General features: G+C 46.7%; 1 protein-coding gene across 7 annotated transcripts in view; it reads right to left on the bottom strand.

Moving 5' to 3' along the window:
- Positions 1 to 4781: 4781 nt before the first annotated feature.
- Positions 4782 to 20613, bottom strand: part of ash2l (ash2 like, histone lysine methyltransferase complex subunit) — a 56017-nt gene continuing 40185 nt past the window's right edge. For all 7 annotated transcript variants that reach the window (XM_085970922.1, XM_085970926.1, XM_085970920.1 and 4 more), the window contains 7 exons: positions 19725 to 19942; positions 18547 to 18714; positions 16545 to 16738; positions 14824 to 14916; positions 13391 to 13489; positions 8135 to 8194; positions 4782 to 5712 (listed from right to left, as the gene is read on the bottom strand). In XM_085970922.1, coding sequence (XP_085827048.1) covers positions 5605 to 5712; positions 8135 to 8194; positions 13391 to 13489; positions 14824 to 14916; positions 16545 to 16738; positions 18547 to 18714; positions 19725 to 19942 — 940 coding nt within the window. In that variant the 3' untranslated portion in view covers positions 4782 to 5604. The remainder of the gene's footprint in view (positions 5713 to 8134; positions 8195 to 13390; positions 13490 to 14823; positions 14917 to 16544; positions 16739 to 18546; positions 18715 to 19724; positions 19943 to 20613) is intronic.

Raw genomic sequence — 20613 nt, 5'->3', positions numbered from 1 at the left:
AGAAAGGAACTTTCAGTCTCTGAAATTGCCCACCTTCGAAAATCATTGGTGTTTATCGGCGCCTGTATTTAAAAGTTGTATTATTTTTGTACTCGTCCAAGAGAAAGATGTTAGCGACGGTCAGTTCCCATTGCAGCTGCTGCTCTTGTCCTTCTTGATGGTGGAGGTGGCAGATGCAGCCTTGGCGAGTTTCTGCAGTACATCCTGTACATGGTACACACTGCAGACAGAAAGGGTCGGCGACCTGAAACGTTGACTGTTTCTCTCTCCACAGACGCTGCCTGACCTGCTGAGTATTTCCAGAATTTTCTGTTTTTTCAGATTTCCAGCATCTGCAGTATTTTGCTTTTGTGTCAGCTAAATATTGTTTGGCCCTTGGGGGGTCAGCATTCCCAGGTCAGTTGTTAAAACGGGTTAAGCTACAGAAAACTCCCAGTGTTCTTCCCTTCTCCCTCTGTCAGAAAATTTCCAGCAGCACAGGTTCCTGCACCCATTGCATTTCCCATTAACCACATCAGCCCCTCTTGGATAGAGATCAGGTGAGATTGCACATTTTCTGCACATTTAAGCATAATTGCAGGCAGCCATGTGCTGTGGACTTGAACCCAATCAGAAACTAGAACCACACTGGCCAAAGACTGTGTGCACACATCTTAAACCTGGCAGAAGGTTTTGATCTTGTTGGTGAAGGGAGGATCAAACACCACATCCCAAAGAAGGTGAAAGGACAATCTTTTCACCCTCGGCCCCAGTTCATCCCTTTATGCAGAATCGCCTTGACTCGAGATAAGTGGTGGTGCTATCATGTTCATCAAGCAAACCTCGGCAGTGTAGATCAACAAGGTCCCCGCTACAGCCAGACCTTTCCTGGGGCAGCCACTGAGATGTTCGGCCTATTGGGTCAGCCGTAGCTCAGTGGGCAGCACACTCACCTGAGTCAGAAGGTTGTGGGTTCAAGTCCCACTCCAGGGACTTCAGCACATAAAGCTAGGCTGACACTCCAGTGCAGCACTGAGGGAGTGCTGCACCGTCGGAAATGGCGTCTTTCGGATGAGATGTTAAACTGAGGCCCCGTCTGCTCTCTCAGGTGGACGTAAAAGATCCCACGGCACTATTTTGAAGAAGAGCAGGGGAGTTCTCCCCGGTGTCCTGGGGCCAATATTTATCCCTCAACCAACATAAGAGAGAGAGATTATCTGTTCATTATCACATTGCTTTGTGGGAGCTTGCTGTGCGCAAATTTGCTGCCGCATTTCCCACATTACAACAGTGACTACACTTCAAAAAGTACTTCATTGGCTGTAAAGCGCGTGGAAACGTCCGGTGGTCATGAAAGGCGCTATATAAATGCAAGTCTTTCTTTATTGGAGCTGGTTCCTCAGAACCCATAGACACTCTCGCGCTTAACGTTCAGGGGAAGCTGAACATTTTAAGTTCTTCTTCTGTTTTGCTTGCTTGCCCTTGATCTTCCCGTGCCACCTATCACAAGGACCTCTTCTCAGGCTTCCACTGACAACATTGAGCCAGTAGGAGCACGGGAACAAACAGTCCTTGGGTCGGCACCTCCTCCTCACCCCCAACAGCAAATACAAAACTCAGACCACAAGTCGACTGTATGGCAAAGAGTGGGTGCAAACCCGTGTCCCAGTACTGTGGCGCCAGTAAGTTTCACTTAAGGCCGTATTTATCTTCGAGATGCTTGTTCCTTCCTTACTTACTCCATGCTTTATCGTTTACCAGATACACTGCACCTGCCCGCCAGGGTTTTAATTTTGCAGTTTCAACATTGATGTTTTTTTTTGATTCGTTAAAAGATAGGTTGAGAAACTGAAAGCAAAGGTTGGTAAGTGGAGTTGAGGTACAGATCAGCCATGATCTAATCGAATGGCAGAGCAGGCTGGGAGGACTCAATGGCCTACTCCTGTTCCTAAGAGATTGATGCCCATTACATACACAGATTTAAAAAAAAGTTTCCACAGGTATTTTTAGCCTCAAAGGGCAATAGTCCAGAGAACCTCCTCCATCCATTGTAGAACATACTGGACGCAGGCAGGAGTTAACCACCAACCTGGGAATGAAACACAATCCCACGCTCTCCAACCGAAGTCTGCAATGCGTGGGTTAACCAATGCAAAAGAATCGAAACAGGTCCCACAGAATTAACAGCACGGAAACAGGCCAATCAGCCCAACTGGTCTGTGTCAGTGCTTACGCGTCACACGCGCCTCCTCCCACCCGACTTCATCTAACCCGATCCAACCGTAGTTTGTTTATCCCAATCCTCTATTTCAGATATGAAAAATTCCCAACTGCAAGTGATTTGTAGCTCAGAAATTGATTGGTAAAGTAACCTTAGACACTTCCTCAGGTGGCAGTGTGGTGCTGTCTGGGTTTTGCACTGTGTACATATATATTCCAGTTCTCGTATTTAAAATTGAAAATGCAAAGCACAATTATTAACATTGCTATTTATTGATTTCAGTAAAAAGTACACTGTAGAGAAACAGTGCACTTCGAATTGTATTTATTATATATTTTAAATAAATTTCCACATTTAACACCATGAAAATCCTTCTGAAAATTTGAAATTTGTTATGAAGTGTTGTGGAGAAACTCTTGCCATTTGGTACACTAACAAATAGTACAACTTTGCAGCCATACTATTGTGTTGCAGAGATGGTTAAATGGAAGAGGTGCAGAAAGGACAGGTTCAGACATGGGAAAGGCACATTGAGGGTAATAAGCCTTACCTCACACGGGAGGATGATCAAGAGCTGAAGCAGGTTACAGGAAACTCTCGATTTACCGGCACCCAAATAACCGGCAAAATTCAGGAGTAGGTTCAGGTAAGTTTTACTTCATATTAGTGGCCGTTCCTGGATCTGTGGCTGTGTAACCGGGGCTCCTACACTTGTTGCTAAGCAACGGGGACGCTTGGTCTGTGGCCGGAGTTCCTGCGCCTGTTGCTAAGCAACAGGGAAGCCTGGATTTGTTGCTGTGTACGGAGCTCTCGTACCTTTTAACTATACCTCTCTCTAATCCGGACTTTTTGATAAACTGGAACCACGCCGGGCCCGTCGCTGCCAGATAAAAAAAGTTTCCTGTACTAAGGATAGTGGGAGATCAGAACACTGGATCATGTAATGGAAGAGTTGGATCGAGGTCAAACGGGTTTAAGCGTCATCCATCTGAACTCATTCCCCCCCCCACCAAATTCTCCCCGTTCTTGCCTCACGACACTGGGGTCGGGTTCCACAGACAGCCCTCTGCTGCCTCACTCAAGTGTCCATTCTTCATGCGTCAGCCTCACCCGTGAGGGGTCACAGGCTATTTGATCATGAGCAAGCACTTCCCAGTTGGGTTTCAAGCACAGCCATCAGCAGAGCTGATTTCCACCTTCCCCACTCCCCAATTACCAAGTTAGCCAAGATCAGCTATTTGAGCAGAGGAGGAATCAAACCTGGCACCTTCTGTGCTACACCGGGCAATGTATCTCTTCAACTTAACCTTTCTCTTTTCATGATTCTATGTGTTAAGCCCACATCGATCCCCCATTCTATTCAGTTACTATTCCCACATTTAAATATGCTGCTCCCATTCCAGGGTTTGGTCTCTACTGAAGTTCACTACGTCTGTTAGTCACACATTCGCCACCTCACTCAAGACACCCTCTCCCCTTCAGCCGACACTCAAGTTAACTGAAGGTAACTCCCTCATCAAGTCTCCCCACACCACCTCCAATCCCCTGGACACTAACCAGGCTGTCATTTCCTGCTCATATATACCCAGAAAACTGCCTGTTCTCATGAAGACGACCCAAACCACCGCTGACCTTACACCGGATAAGAGCCTGGACATTCTTGGCCTGACTGAAACAAGGTTACCGACAGTAATGCCATTACTTCTGCTATAGCTATGATTTGGGCCCCTTTTCCTCCCCCCACCAAACACCTTTACTTGTGTAAACAAGTGCCCCCTATTGAAACCAGCGGTTAATCTGGGCTATTTGGGCAAAGTGTAGATCAGATCCAACACTGATGGCAGTAAGTTGCTAAATGTAAATGCACAGATGCCTAATGTCATCAGAGCGAGACCATTCTACAGGCTAAAAATAACAGTCAGATTTATTTACAGATAAAATACACAAACAGTAAGATACAATGTTACTATTCCACTCTTGGCTCCGAGCATACCCACTTACAATTGCCACAACAGGTCAGGAGTGTCGTACGTGATCACTGCCAATCAAGTTCTTTGTCCCTTTGCACCGTCATTCCCAACTCCAATTCAGATAAAAATGGACAAACCAACATAGATAAGCCTCAAGTACATCTGGGAAATGGCAAGTGGACAGATCCAATTCCAACACTGACTGACATCAGAACTGTTTATTATGGCCAGTAATAAAGTTACTTTGCTCAGTAGGATGAAGTAAAATGGAACGGCAATGATTCTCACAAATATCCATTAACAGTCCAATTTCAAAATAGGGGCTGCCTTTTAGAACGAGCAGTAATTTAGGTTGAAGTTAGGCAAATGTCTGGCGTTTAAGAGGCTGAAAATAATACTGGAAAGAGGCAAAAAAGAGAAAACTTCAAAATGCCAACCATCAGGTAAATGACTTAAAGCCTGTAAGTGGATTTAAAAACCCGAGAGAAATAGCTGGTGAGAATTAGCAGAGGGTGAAAGCAGAAACTGGTCAAGCTCATGCTCCTCTTCCCAAAATAAGGAGAGAACACATACACACCACAATTTCATTCACAAATATGAAAACACAGACAAAAATTCCAGCTTTTATTAAAGGATAGTGACATCCAAATACAACACTGCTTTGAGTGCATCCCATTTTGTCTGATGGGCCTTTGTCTGGCCGTCATCCCGAGACTGTGAGCCCACCATTCCCGCACAAGTATCCAGTCACATTCACAAACCACACGGCGCGACGAGGTTTTTTCAGCACTTTGGAATCCAATTCTATCAAATATTGTGTAGCCCCCCTCTTAATAACTTGTTTTTGTTTGTTTTGATACAGAATTGAGCCCAAGTTTACAGGCCTCCTGGTGCCCCTTTACCCAGCAGTTAGTCAACTGACCCATGCTGGTTAGGATTCCATGAAGCTGCAACTTCTATGCTAATTAAATACCATGGTCATCGATCCAAGGCACTTAGTAGCTCAGGACCCATTTAATACCGAGAGTACGCCACTCCAACTGTGTGTTATTTAGCATTGCAGATTAGACTTCAGTAACACAGGAAATATATCACGAGGTGGCAATCATGTGACCAGACGATTGCACTTGGGTCGTTGGGCGGGGGGGGGAGAGACGGGCTCTTGCACCAGATCTGAACTTGGCAATTGTACACCACATGACTTACACGTGTATGGAGGTTGCTGGCAATGGCATCAGGTGGAACAGTAATGGTTAACGCTGGGGTTGGCTCACCTAAACCCAAGTACATCGAATTGGTTCTGACAGACGCCAACGCTGTACGAGCCCAACATGATGGTTCATGGTTCAAGTATCACTTCCGTTAGGCTTAGGCTGCCCACAACTTCTTCAGCTACTTCTGAAGTCCCAGGGTTTCTCTCCGTTCAAAGGCGAGTTACGGCTCCCACGGAGGGCTTCGCCTCCCATCGACCTCTCCTTCGGCGTGGTAAAGCACATCTGCTAGCGTGTGCTCCACCACAGCGTACCAGCCCATGTCGCTTATCTGCACATTAAGCAAAAGTAAACAGGATGCGGTTAGTGGCGGAAGTTCCTGAAAATTGCAGTAGGAGCTTGCATGTTTTGCCGGTGACATGAATCCGTCATTCATGAAAGAAAGATTTATGAAATAATACTGAGCGGCCTGCGGGTGGCGCTGTCCGGGGAGAATATAAATACTCGGGCACGGGCCCAGCTTGCTCAGGACATTCTTAACAGGAACTAGTGAAGGACACAACTAGACCTCCATGTTGTAAAACAGTTGATTAAAGCTTTGTTTAATGCTTAGACCAAGTGTCTAGTAGTTTTCTTACGTCAGCCAGTTTTTTTGGCTCCGTTTCAGGGGATTGACTTCTATGCACCACTCTCCCGCCGTTACATTTGGTGCCTGCGCTGGTCTCTGTAGGGGTGTCACACTGCACTAGACAAAAATGGGGGAAGAGCCACCATGGTTGCGTTCCCCTTACCCCGAGCTTACTTCAATGACGTTTAACCGGACCGCAAACCTGTTTCTCGTGGGTCTATGACGCCATCAGTTGCCTGAACATTGACTCTTACACCATCCCAATGGAAGAACAACCATGTCTGCCATCAGTTGCATGCTTTCAATGTAAAAGCATCTTTGCTGAGCAAGGGAGTTCTCACCGGTGTCCTGGCCAATATTGGAATCCCTCAAATCAACAGCACTAACGGATTATCTGGTCATTATCAGATTGCTGTTTGTGGGAGCTTGCTGTGCGCAAATTGGCTGCTGAGTTTCCTACATTACAACAATGACGACACTTCACAAGTAATTAATGGGCTGTAAAGCACTTTGGGACGTCTGGTGGTCGTGAAAGGCGCTGTAGAAATTCAAGTCTGTCTTTCTTGCTGTAGATAACCAACTGACCATATTGTTCCGAACTGATCGTCCCAATTCACAAAAACAGTGCAGGATTTATTTTAAGAGCAACTTATTTTTTTTTTTTTTGAAGACAACTCAGCCGCCTGAAGGCAATGAGCTAAGTCGAAGCGGGCCGAGACGCGCCGATCAAGAGTTGCGCCGAGTTCAGCGTCTGCAAATGTCCAACACAAAACCTACCTTACGCTCAAATATGACAGGTGGTTAATGCCTGCCATGAGTGGGTCAATAACCAGACGCCGTGCATTTAAAATCATTGGCAAAGGTCTAGAGGGGAGACGCTTTTAGTCAGCGTTGTGGGGCTCTGGAACGCTCGACCTGAAAAGGTGGTGGAAGCTGATTCCAGCAATAATTTTAAAAGGGAGTTGGACGGGTACCTGAGGACAAGGAACTCAGGGTTACGGACAAAAAGCAGGGGGTGTGGGGACTGAGCAGGACGGCTCTTTCAAAAGCCGGCACAGGCCCGGCGGGTAAAACGGTCTCTTTCTGTGCTTGAAGTTTGTATGATTCTAGGAATTTGGTACAGCTGGTCGAGAACAAAAAGTAATTTGCATTTATATAGCACCTTGCACGACCTCAGGGCATCCCAAAGTGCTTCACAACCAATGAATTACTTTTGAAGCGCAGGCACGGCTGTAATGTAAACGCGGCATCCAAACTGTGCTCAGCAAGCCCCCACAAATCGCAGTGAGATAGTGACCAGATAATGTGTTTTTGGTTGTTGGATGTTGGTTGAGGGATAAATATTGGCCAGGCTTATACTCGCTGGAGTTTAGAAAAATGAGAGGGGATCTCATTGAAACTTATAAAATTCTAACAGGACTAGACAGACTAGATGCAGGATGGATGTTTCCGATGGCGGGGGAGTCCAGAACCAGGGGTCACAGTCTAAGGATAAGGGGTAAGCCATTTAGGACAGAGATGAGGAGGAATTTCTTCACCCAGAGAGTGGTGAACCTGTGGAATTCTCTACCACACAAGGCAGTTGAGGGCAATTCATTAAATATATTCAAGAAGGAGTTGGATATATTTCTTAAGGCTAAAGGGTTCAAGGGGTATGGGGAGAAAGCAGGGACAGGGTACTGAGTTTGGATGATCAGCCATGATCACATTGAATGGCAGAGCAGGCTCGAGGGGCCGAATGGCCTACTCCTGCTCCTATCTTCTATGTTTCTATGATACCGGGATAACTCCCTTGCTTTCCTTCGAATAATACCCTGGTATCTTTTACATCCACCTGGGGGAGGGGTGGGGGGGGGGGTCAGATGGAGCCTCGGTTTAACGTCTCGTGCATAAGACAGTGTAAAAGCATTTTTAGAATTTAAAAAACTGCCAAAGCTGGAAATCCAAAACCCCTCCCACAAAATTCACAGGTCAGTCAGTCTTTGTAAAGAGAAAAGGCATTTCAGGTGCGCGGCCCTCAGCACAGGGGAGGTCTCCAATTCCAGCATGCATTTCTGTTTTTAAACACTTAGTAAACAAAATAATCCAAGAATTGAGAAGTAAAAAGTTTATTTGCATTACTTACTGGTTTGAACGGAACGTCTTTTGGAGGATACTTGAAATTTGGCCCGAAGTTGATTGACACCTAAAGAGACCAGACCCATCTTAAGATGTTTCAATTAGCAGACCGCCTGCTAAATATTACAGTCGATCAAACTCAGACCCTCGGTCTAATATGAGCATCACTTCAGAGTAGAACTTAACAGAAAAATTCCATCCAATTCCTCCTTTCTAATATACATGTTCAACGTTCCCTGTAATTTTTTTTTGGTGCGCGAGCCCTTTAACTGGCTGCGCAGCCCATGCAATTCTTTGCGCATGCGCAGTCAGTTACACTGAAAAGCCCGTGAGCGGCCTGCACGAGACCACCAGTCCGCTGTGCGGCCTCGCAGCTTAGCGGGAATGTTTTATATGTTTAATCAAACTGAAATTCACAGACATCGAAACAAAATCCAACTCCAGGTGCAAAAACCTATTTACAGGGAACTCTCTTTTAACCAGCACCTAAATAACCGGCAATCTCTCTTAACCGGCAAAATTCAGGAGTAGGTTCAGGTAAGTTTTACTTTATATTAGTGGCCGTGTAACCGGGGTTCCTGGATCTGTGGCCGTGTAACCGGGACTCCTGGATCTGTCTAGAGGAATGGTGCCAGGGGGAGGGATTCAAGTTCCTGGGACATTGGAACCGGTTCTGGGGGAGGTGGGACCAGTTCAAACCGGACGGTTTGCACCTGGGCAGGGCTGGAACCAATGTCCTAGGGGGAGTGTTTGCTAGTGTTGTGGGGGAGGGTTTAAACTAAAATGGCAGGGGGTTGGGAACCTGAGCAGGGAGACAGAGGAAAGGGAAACAAGGATAAAAGCAAAAGATAGGAAGGAGAAAAACAAAAGTGGCAGAGAAATCAACGGTTTAAATCAAACATGGCCACAGTAAATAATAATTCTAATAGGTCTAAGAGCATTAAAAAAACAAGCCTGAAGGCTTTGTGTCTTAATGCGAGGAGCATTTGTAATAAGGTGGATGAATTGGCTGCGCAAATAGAAGTAAACAAATACGATTTGGTTGGGATTACGGAAACGTGGCTCAAGGAAGGCCAGGCCTGGGAACTCAACATCCAGGGGTATTCAATATTCAGGAAAGATAGGCAAAAAGGAAAAGGAGGTGGGGTAGCATTACTGGTTAAAGAAGGGATTAACACAATTGTAATGAAGGATATTAGCTCTGATGAGGTGGAATCTGTATGGGTAGAATTGAGAAATACTAAGGGGAAAAAAACGTTAGTGGGAGTGGTTTATAGACCTCCAAACAGTAAGGCGGAGGTTGGGGATGGCATTAAAAGAGAAATTAAAGAAGCGTGCAATAAGGGCACAGCAGTCATCATGGGTGGCTTTAATCGACATATAGATTGGGCCAACCAAATGAGTAACAATGCTGTGGCGGAGGAATTCCTGGAGTGTTTACGGGATGGTTTCCTGGACCAATATGTCGAGGAACCAACCAGAGATCAGGCCATCTTAGACTGGGTATTATGTAACGAGAAAGGATTAATTAGCAATCTTGTTGTAAGAGGCCCCTTGGGTCAGAGCGATCATAATATGATCGAATTCTTCATTAAGATGGAGAATGAAGTAGTTGACTCGGAGACTAGGGTCCTCAATTTAAATAAAGGAAACTACGATGGTCTGAGGAGCGAGTTGGGTAGGATTGATTGGGGAATGGCACTCAAAGGGTTGACGGTGGATAGGCAATGGCAAACATTCAAAGACCGAATGGATGAGCTACAGAATTTGTTCATCCCAGTTTGGCATAAAAATAAAACAAAAAAGGTGACCCAACCGTGGCTAACAAGGGAAATTAGGGATAGCATAAGGTCCAAGGAGAGGGCATATAAATTGGCCAGAAAAAGCAATAATCCTGAGGATTGGGAGCAGTTTAGGATTCAACAAAGGAGGACAAAGGGATTAATTAAGAAAGGGAAAATAGAATATGAGAGTAAGCTTGCAGAGAACATAAAAACTGACTGTAAAAGCTTTTATAGATATGTGAAGAGAAAAAGATTGGTGAAGTCAAGCGTAGGTCCCTTGCAGTCAGAATCGGGGGAATTTATAATGGGGAACAAAGAAATGGCAGATCAACTAAATACATATTTTGGTTCCGTCTTCACAAAGGAGGACACAAATAACCTCCCAGAGATGCCGGGGAACATAGGGTCTGATGAAAGGGTGGAACTGAAAGAAATCAGTATTTGTAGGGAAATGGTGTTAGGAAAATTGATGGGACTGAAGGCCGATAAATCCCTAGGGCCTGATAATCTACATCCCAGGGTACTTAAGAAGTGGCCCTAGAAATAGTAGATGCATTGCTGGTCATCTTCCAGAACTCGATAGACTCTGGAACGGTACCCATGGATTGGCGGGTAGCTAATGTTACCCCACTATTCAAAAAAGGTGGTAGAGAAAAGGCAGGGAATTATAGACCGGTAAGCTTGACATCGGTAGTGGGGAAAATGCTAGAGTCCATTATAAAAGATGTAATAGCAGAGCACTTGGAAAGTAGTGACTGGATCGGACAAAGTCAACATGGATTTACAAAAGGTAAATCATGCTTGACTAATCTACTGGAATTTTTTTGAGGATGTAACTGGTAAAATAGATAAGGGAGAACCAGTGGATGTGGTGTATTTGGACTTTCAGAAGGCTTTCGATAAGGTCCCACATAAGAGATTAGCGTGCAAAATTAAGGCACATGGGATTGGGGGCAAGGTATTGACTTGGAGAGAGAACTGGTTGGCGGACAGAAAGCAAAGAGTTGGAATAAACGGGTCGTTTTCCGAGTGGCAGGCAGTGACTAGTGGGGTACCGCAAGGATCGGTCCTAGGACCCCAGCTGTTCACAATATATATTAATGATCTGGACGAGGGAATTGGATGTAATATCTCCAAATTTGCAGACGACACAAAGCTGGGGGGGGGGGGGGGGGGGGGGGGGTATGCTGTGAGGAGGATGTCGTAAAACTCCAGCACGATTTGGACAGGTTGGGTGATTGGGCAGAAACATGGCAAATGCACTATAATGTGGATAAATGTGAGGTTATCCACTTTGGTGGCAAAAACAGGAAGGCAGATTATTATTTGAATGGTAATAGATTGGGAGAAGGGGACGTGCAAAGAGACCTGGGTGTTCTTGTACACCAGTCGCTGAAGGTAAGCATGCAGGGTTCGAGTACAAGAACAAGGATGTCTTGCTGCAGTTGTACAGGGCCTTGGTGAGACCACACCTTGAGTATTGTGTGCAGTTTTGGTCGCCTTATCTGAGGAAGGATGTTCTTGCCATGGAAGGAGTTCAGCGAAGATTCACCAGGCTGATACCTGGGATGGCAGGATGACATATGAGGAGAGATTGGGCTTATACTCACTGGAGTTTAGAAGATTGAGAGGGGATCTCATCGAAACCTATAAAATTCTGTCAGGCCTGGACAGACTAGATACAGGAAGGATGTTTCTGATGGCCGGGGAGTCCAGAACCAGGGGTCATAGTCTAAGGATAAGGGGTGAGCCATTTAGGACTGAAATGAGGAGGAATTTCTTCACCCAAAGAGTGGTGAACCTGTGGAATTCTCTGCCACAGAGGGCAGTGGAGGCCAGTTCATTAAGTATATTCAAGAAAGAGTTGGATATATTTCTTAAGGCTAAAGGGATCAAGGGATATGGGGAGAAGGCAGGGACCGGGTACTGAATTTGGATGATCAGCCATGATCTCATTGAATGGCGGAGCAGGCTCGAGGGGCCGAATGGCCTACTCCTGCTCCTATCTTCTATGTATCTATGTGGTCGTGTAGCCGGGACTCCTGGATCTGTGGCTGTGTAACCGGGACTCCTGCACCTGTGGCCGATTACGGGGCTCTCGTACCTTGGTAAGTATACCTCTCTGTAATCCGGACTTTTTGATCAACCGGCACCACGCCGGTCCCGGATAAAAAAAAGTTTCCTGTACTTGCCCGCTGAAAGCCATTAATTCCACGTTGCTTTTTAAAAAATATAAATGGCTCCCTACCACCACCCCTTCACTCTCTTATTTTCCCTTCATCGCTCACATCAAGATAACAAGTGAGCGACAGGCTCCCAAAGGCAGGTGTCTACCGGCAAATCCCCGTTTTGGCCTATTGCCCATCCTTCACTTGGTCCTCTTTTTGACAGCATGCCCATGGGGGGGCGAGTGGTGAGTAGCCCTGTATACTGCTGGCCAGTAATGGGTACTCTGCTATACTGTGTCCCCACAGATGCCCAGCAGCTTTCAACCAAGACACATACCAATGGAAGCATGAAACACTTTGAAGGTGTCAGGACAGGTTAACAAAGCAGTTAATAAACCATGTGTGATCCTGGGCTTTATAAATAGAGGCATAAAGTATAAAAGCCAGGAAGTTGTGCTAAACCCGTATAAAACACTAGTTCGGCCCCAGCTGGAGGATTGTGTCCAATTCTGGGCACCGCACTTTCGGAAGGACATGAAGGCCCCGGAGAGGGTGCAGAAGAGATTTACTAGAATGGTTCCAGGGATGAGGGATTACAGTGACATGGATAGACTGGAGAAGCTGGTGTTGCTCTCCTTGGAGCAGAGAAGGCGAAGAGGAGATTTAATAGAGGTGTTCAAAATCATGAAGGGTTTAGATAGAGTAAATAAAGAGAAACTGTTTCCAATTACTGAAGGGTTGATAACCAGAGGGCACAGATTTAAGGTGATTGGCAAAAGAACCAGAGGCGACAGGAGGAAAAACTTTTTTACGCAGCGAGTGGTTAGGATTTGGAATGCGCTGTCTGATAGGGCGGTGGATACAGATTCAATAGTAGCCTTCAAAAGGGAATTGGATAAATACTAGGGAGAAAAAATTGCAGGGTCATGGGTAAGGAGCGGGACTGACTGGATTGCTCTGCGAAAGAGCCGGCGCAGACTCGATGGGCCGAATGGCCTCCTTCGGTGCCGTACTATTCTATGATTCTATAAACCCGTGAAAAGAACGAGTACTTCAATCAAAGACAGCGAGTCGTCACGCTCTGTGCTGGTGAGCAGTGAAACTGCAAGGAACGGTCTTGTGCGTAATCCAAACGCCGGTTACCCGGGTTTTTTGGTCATTGCAACTTATTTCGCAAATATGTGAATGGGAGTGGCGGGGCGAAATTGGACCATTATAGATGATCAATGCTGCCGGTGCATTAGTGGGAGAAAGCGGCTACCAGCAACACCTCGTTCTACCCCACGTTCCAACTCCCAATGCTGTACTTACCGTGCAGTTCTTGTATAAAGAAATTGCAGGATGATACACACCAGCATACACATTTTCATAGGCAGTTCCCTCATTCTCTCCATTCTTATAAAATATCATCTGATCAGCAAAAAAAAGAATATACTTAATGATTCAGCCAAGTCATCAGTTGCAGCAAGTCCAATCTTAAGAATGGGAGGTGATCTCACTGAGGGGGCTTGACAGGGTAGATGTTGAGAGGTTGTTTCCCCCTGGCTGGGGAGTCTGGAACCAGGGGTCACAGTCTCAGGATAAGGGGTCGGCCATTTAAGACGGAGATGAGGAGAAATGTCTTCACTCAGAGGGCGGTGAATCTTTGGAATTCTCTGCCCCAGAGAGCTGTGGAGGCTCAGTCGCTGAGTATATTCAAGACAGAGATCGACAGGTTTTTTGGATATTAAGGGAATCAAGGGATATGGGGATCGGGTGGGAAAGTGGAATTGAGGTCAAAGATCAGCCATGATCTTATTGAATGGCGGAGCAGGCTCGAGGGGCCGAATGGCCGACTCCTGCTCCTATTTCTTATGTTATGTTCTTAGAACTGGACATAACCAATTGTCAATGAAGTTCCTGCAATGGCTCAGTGTCGTACTGAGATAGACTGAAGGACAAACTTGCATTTATTTAGCACCTTCCAGTATCTCAGGATATCTTTACAGCCAATGAAGTACTTGCACTGAAGTGCAGTCACTGTTGTAATGTGGGAAACGTGGCAGCCAACGCGTGCACAGCAAGATCCCACAAACAGCAGCGAGATAATGACCAGATAATCTGTTTTTTAGTGTTGTTGATTGAGGGATAACTATTGGCCAGGACACCGGGGAAAACACCCCTGCTTTTCTTCAAATAGTGCCATGGGATCTTTTACGCCCGCTTGAGGGGACGGACGGGGCCTCAGTTTAACGTCTCATCCAAAACACGGCACCTCCGACGGTGTAGCACTCCCTGCACTGAGGTGTCAACCTGATTATGCGCTCAAGTCTCTGGAGTGGGATTTGAACCCACGACCTTCTGACTCAGAGGCGAGAGCGCTACCAACTGAGCCACAGCTGACACATGCTCCGAAGGTCCCAGTTTTAATTCTTGGTCTGTCCTTATCCAAAGGCGGGCTGAGGCATTACAGTCGGCTTGAACACGGTTCCAACTCCAGACTGCGCTCCTATTGTGGTGCGTGAGTGCGCGTCCTGGATAAGGACAGGGTCAGGAGACTGGATTAATCCCCTTACATCCACCCCCCAAAAAGAGGTCAAGTGGTTTGCTGACACTGTCCAGGCTCCCATGAGGAACGTGGCAGGAACCGTACCTCAGCACGAGTCAGTGGGAATTTAGATTAAGATGGAACTACGAGCACAGGAACCTGTGGCTGACTGCACCTGCAGACACGCGTGTGGGGCACAAGTAAGTGGAAATCTCACCTTGCTGCTTGTAGCTGGCTTCAAGTTCTTCTCAGCCTTGTCCACAAAATCTTTCTCCTCAAAGTACAAGTAGCTCTTGAATTTAATCAGAGCCTGTTTCAGAAAGGAAAGCTGGCATTAACAGCGCATGACGCAAACTCAATCACTTGAACCAGAGCCACACATTGGTCATGGAGGAAAAGCTACAAGCAAATGAAGGAGCCGTTCTCAACAGTTGGGTCAATTGGCGTGCAGCCATTTGACATGTATACTGTTCTGGGCTCCACTTATCAGAGGCTTTAAAATGAGCTGTTCCAACATGGTGCAATGCACTGGGTAGCACAACTTGGCTACAACAGTGTTCCCCGAACTTCTAACGACACGGAGGGCAACAGGGTCAGTCAACTCAACCCTTCACTCCTGCCAGCTTTGTCACGCCTTACACAACCTCAGGATGTCCCAAAGTACTGTACAACCAATTAGGTACTTTTGAATGTACAGTGCTTTGGGATGTCCGGAGGTTGTGTAATGTAGGGAAACAACAGCCAATTTGCACACAGCAAGCTCCCACAAACAGCAATATGATAATGACCAGATAGTCTGTCTAGTGTTGTACAGGAAACTTTTGTTTAACCGGAACGCTCTAATAACCGGCACAATGCTCACTCCGAAAACTACAGTATACAGTTGTTTATAAGTTTTGTTTTACTGTTAAGTAATTAAAGAGTTACGGATTACCCTCAACTGGCATTATTGTACTTAATCAAGCATCTTCCACCATCCATTTAACACAACATTCTGTAGGTGAGTACCCAATTATACTGCACATTTCTTGATTTTTTTTATTTTTGTTTGTTAAAAATAGCCTCGGTAGATATCTCTCCGTTATCCGGAATTTATCAACCGGCACCATCCCGGTCCCGTCGGTGCCGGATACCAAAGAGTTTCCTGTAGGTTGAGGGATCAATATTGGCCAGGGCACCAGGGAGAACTCCCCATCTCTTCTCCGGAATAGTGCCACGGGATCTTTTACGTTCACCCGAGAGAGCAGACGGGGGCCTCGGTTTAACGTCTCATCCAAAGACAGCACCTCTGACAGTGCAGCACTCCCTCAGGTCTGAGGCGTCAAGACTAGATTTTGTGCTCAAGTCTCTGGACGGAGGCTTGAGCCCACAGCCTTCTGACTCAGAAGTATTACGACTGAACCACAGCCGATACCTAGGCTCCCACAGCACGAGTAGATACTTTGGGGCAACTCACTTGTTCAACCACTGGTGCATTTGGGTAGGTAGGGAGCCTGAACAACCTTTGGGGGGGCAATTACAAATGGAAATTGGTGGAAACAAAATAAGTTAGGGTGCAATAATATTGGACAGCACGTACTTCTAACCACGAGACGGTCTTCACTACAGCAGATACAGATAAGACTGCCAGTCAGAATGGGGTAAATCCCATCCTTCATTTCCGCACGTTCTTGGCAAGACAGAAACCGTCGAATAACCAGAACATTTTCTGCTCCAATTCCTTGCACGCTGATAACCAAAGGCCCTTTGCTGTCAATTTCTGGCTGTCCCATCACAACGGAGTCAAGTGGGGAACATGCTCACCATCACCGTTAAATTTCTTTCCCCATCATTGACTACATTCCCTATTTTAATTAATGTATAGATGTTAAAAACAAAATGAAGGGAATTTGTGCCACTTGATATTTTGATCCATCTGCAAAAACCCATTCCAATTACCTTGTCTTTGTAAGTGTCTGGCAGCATCCGGGCAACCTCCGTGTCCTCAGGGAGGTAGAGGTAAAACCCAAGGACATCTCCTTGCCCGTAGCCGTCGGAGTAGTGTTTGCCTATCGACTGATGGAACTTGGTCCCTTTCTTACTGCGCCACGAGTAACTGAATTTATCGTAGCCCAAGGGCGCCTGGAGATTGCCTGGAAGTACCAAAGTTTGAGAAGGTTACAACTTGATGTCTGAACTTTGCGCTCGATCTCTTCAGCTCCAAATATACCGTCCGACAGTCTTCCTACTCCCCGAGTTCTTATGTTGGCATCAGACTCCTGTCTGCAAGACAGACTTGCATTTCCACAGCGCCTTTCACAACCTCAGGACATCCCAAAGTACTTTACAACAGTGACTACACTTCAAGAGTACTTCGTTGACTGTAATGTAGGAAACGCAACAGCCAATTTGCGCACAGCAAGCTCCCACAAACAGCAATGCGATCATCTGTTTTTAGTGATGTTGATTGAGGGATAAATATTGGCCCAAGACACTAGGGAGAACTCCCCTGCTCTTCTTCGAAATAGTGTCGTGGGATTTTTTTACGTCCACCTGAGGGGGCAGATGAGGCCTCGGTTTAACGTCTCATCAAGACTCACCATCACACTCATCCCTCCCCAGGACTTCGAAACTGTGCAACTTTGTCCCTTCCTTTACTCAAGCTACGAGCTTTCAAAATCTAAACTTGGTGTTAACAAAGCACTGCTAGCTAATTTACCTCATCGTCTCTCTCTCTCTCATTTAAGATCTTGCATGTCCTGCGTTAGAGGGCTGGGCCCTCTTTCTGGGTTTCTTAATTAAGCAGAAAGTATATACTTTCAGAGAAAAGTTATAGGCAGTGTACTTTATGTCAAATGAGAACCACTGCCAAAAAAAAAGCTGCAGTACCAGTCACGGAATGCCACTATCAGCAGCTCGTGGCTTGTGTGAGCAAACCTACTCCAAAACAAAGTACAATACATGACGTGAATCATTCATGAAAGAAAGACTTGTGAAATAATACTGAGCGGCCTGCGGGTGGCGCTGTCCAGGGAGAGTATAAATACTCGGGCACGGGCCCAGCTTGCGCAGGACATTCTTAACAGGAACTAGTGAAGGACACAACTAGACCTCCATGTTGTAAAACAGTTGATTAAAGCTTTGTTTAACGCTTAGACCAAGTGCCGAGTAGTTTTCTTACGTCAATACACATTTAAATTCTCTCTCAAAATCTTGCACAGAAGTTATGGAATTCCACTCACTGGGAAAACCAACTGACCCTTTGCTCACGAAATCATCGGCCCTCGCTCAATAGAAACGCGTCTTAATTGTATCACTTCTGATCAGTACTAGTCTGCGCTTGCTCCATTCTGCCTGATCAACTACTGACTGTCCCTATAATTTTAAACCTTCTCCATGTAGCTTTTAATTAAGTTAAAGTTTGGACAAAACAACTAACTGAAACTGAAGATAAATCCATGTGGTTACTTCAGATCCAGTCACTGTCCCATTTAAAAAATAAAGTTACAGCATCTCAGTGACCTCACTTTTGCAAGCAGCTAGACTAGCCCAGTTTGAATTTAAGCTTTTATATTTTCGGGCACTGCTCGCCCCTCCCCAGTGTTTGTGTTCCCACCTGTACACTTCTTCATTGGAACTGGGCGGACAGGGAGTCGGCAAGCTTGGTGCCAAGCATGGAAGGCTCGCAAAACAAGTGACGCTCCACCGCCACCCAAACAAGGCAAGACGAGCAGTTTAGATTTCAAACTGCAGCTGGCCGAGAACGACGGTGCCCTTGGCGTCGACTGCAGGTTTTAAAAATCAGAGTGAATATTGACACCAGCGTTGTCCGTAAATGAGTTGGAGGCGGGGCGTAACTTTTTTTCCCCAGCAGAACTTACAGCAAACAGAGTCTACTTCACAGCAGAGTCTAAATTTCCCTTGTTCCGACGGCATTGCGCAGGAACTTGTCGTGCTATACCTAAAGGCTGCGACCAGCCAAGTCTGGCGGCCGTCTCCGCAGGCATTTCGTCCACAGTGATCTCGAAGTACCAGCCTCCTTTCCTGATCCCGTGAGACGCTCGCACCATGGAGTAACCTTTCTCTCCCGTCACCGTCAGCCGGTCGTCCGAGATCTTGAGCTGAGGGGCTGGAAAAGTTGCAGAGCCGATTAATACCAAGATGCAAACCCGTTCCCCACATTGCAGATTTCCCTGGTTTTAGTAAGTTTTCCACAATGTACAAAGATCAACTTCAATTAAAAGTTCAATATTAGGCGCCTGTTACTTCCCAAACTCCAGTGTATGTGGCCTCCCCAACCTTAGATGCTACAGTTAGGTGACCAGCTTAGGGAAACAATGGTCTGGAACATGGACTCGACGCAAAGCCCCTGGTTTGATACAGAGTGCTGTGCCTCCCAATCCTGCGCTTGGCACACCATGCAAATGGCTACGAGCACAGAGGCATCACTCTCCCCAAACTGGCGCGACACAGAACTCCAAGGTGAGCTCATCACAAGTAAACGCTGAGCCTGGCGCGATGAAGGGCATCGCCAGGCTGGGTCAGTGCCTCCACAAGGAAAAGACCCGGTGCTTCCAACAGCTTCGAAGTTCGACTTCACCCAGGAGAATTTAAAGGCACCTCCAAACCGTGAACTTTTTGCGGGAGTCAATAACGCAGGAACCGCCGCGACCCGAGGACTGCAAACCCCGCAACACAAAAGCCACAAGCTTATCTCTACCCCGCACATTGCGCTCAGTTTCCCTATCGCCACGGCTCCTTATGAAGAAAGGCTGGGAGCGAGATCTGGGCCAGCAAATAAAAGAATGGAGAAAATCTTTTATTTGGAAACAAAACGTTCGCAACTGTCAGTGGCAGTAAAATGAGGAATCCAGTTGAAACGCGGAATGAACCACCCCCAACACAGATTCCACCACTGCCCATCTGCCGAACGCTAGAAAGGATACGGGCAGACTGGCACATTTCCGAATTACACTTCAAGATCCATCCATTCTGGGCAGTGATCGAGGACAGCACAAGGTCACGACCACTGCGATCCTCTCGGTGGGGGGGGACCTCCCTCCACTTCCCCATCAACTCCACACAAAGTCTAAGTTAAATAGAAGAGTGCCACATTAAGAATCCCCCCCGTGTACAAACCTCGGTCGTGCAGCGCCAGAAGAACCTTTTCATACAGGCAAGCCCTGTAGAGGTCTCCGGGGATGGGTTTGCCAGCCCAGCAGTCCAGTTCAAGTTTCTCTGGGTCCGGAGCGTGGGGATCGGGCTCGGCCAGGATATACCGATAACCATCCTTGTTGAACGGATGCTCCAGGGGGTAGCCGTGTGGGGGCAGGCGCTGAGCAGCAAACAGCGGGTCACTGGGGGGGAAAAAAAACACACACACACCCCACAACAGGATTTAGGTTTACTTCAAACCACCTCATTGCCCCTCAACATCTTTCTCGCCCTCCCCTTACTCACGGACCCCAAACTCAGCTGGTACCATCACCCTAGGGTACAACCCTAGTTCACACCGTCTGACACTCCCCACCTAATCCCCTGGGAAAGGGAGTCGGATTTAGATCGGAACACAGTCGGTTCACAAATACTAGCGCGGTGCAAATTTGCATCTTTTCTAACACCACCAGTCGTTAATCACCCAAGGATCTTCACAATTGTATTGTGTTCTAGTTCTCTTAAGGCCTGCGGCACCTCTCATGCCAGTAACTAACTCCACACCCAACGCAGCCAATTCACGCACTCCGTTCATTCAAGAAATAAAAGGAGGCGAGTGCACCCTCGATTCCACACGAGCCAAAGCTTTAGCGCTTTGGAATTAGCCACGCACCACACCTCCCTCTCCTGTGGCCCAATACAAACACTTCTGCGCGAGATTCCGGCTTGGCTGACATTTAGTTTTTCTTTACACTCCATAATTCACCCAAGGGAGGGCAGAGACCCTGCTGAAATCTGTGAGCAACTCAGCACCTCCCCCGAACAGCAAAACGAAGATCAGAAATTCACCATGTGGTGGGGCTACCACTCTACC

Source organism: Somniosus microcephalus, chromosome 30 (genome assembly GCF_052327205.1).
Source record: "Somniosus microcephalus isolate GS21.2 chromosome 30, FLI_Smic_1.0, whole genome shotgun sequence".
Classification (NCBI taxonomy): domain Eukaryota; kingdom Metazoa; phylum Chordata; class Chondrichthyes; order Squaliformes; family Somniosidae; genus Somniosus; species Somniosus microcephalus.
This window is presented reverse-complemented; position numbering and strand designations above follow the sequence as displayed.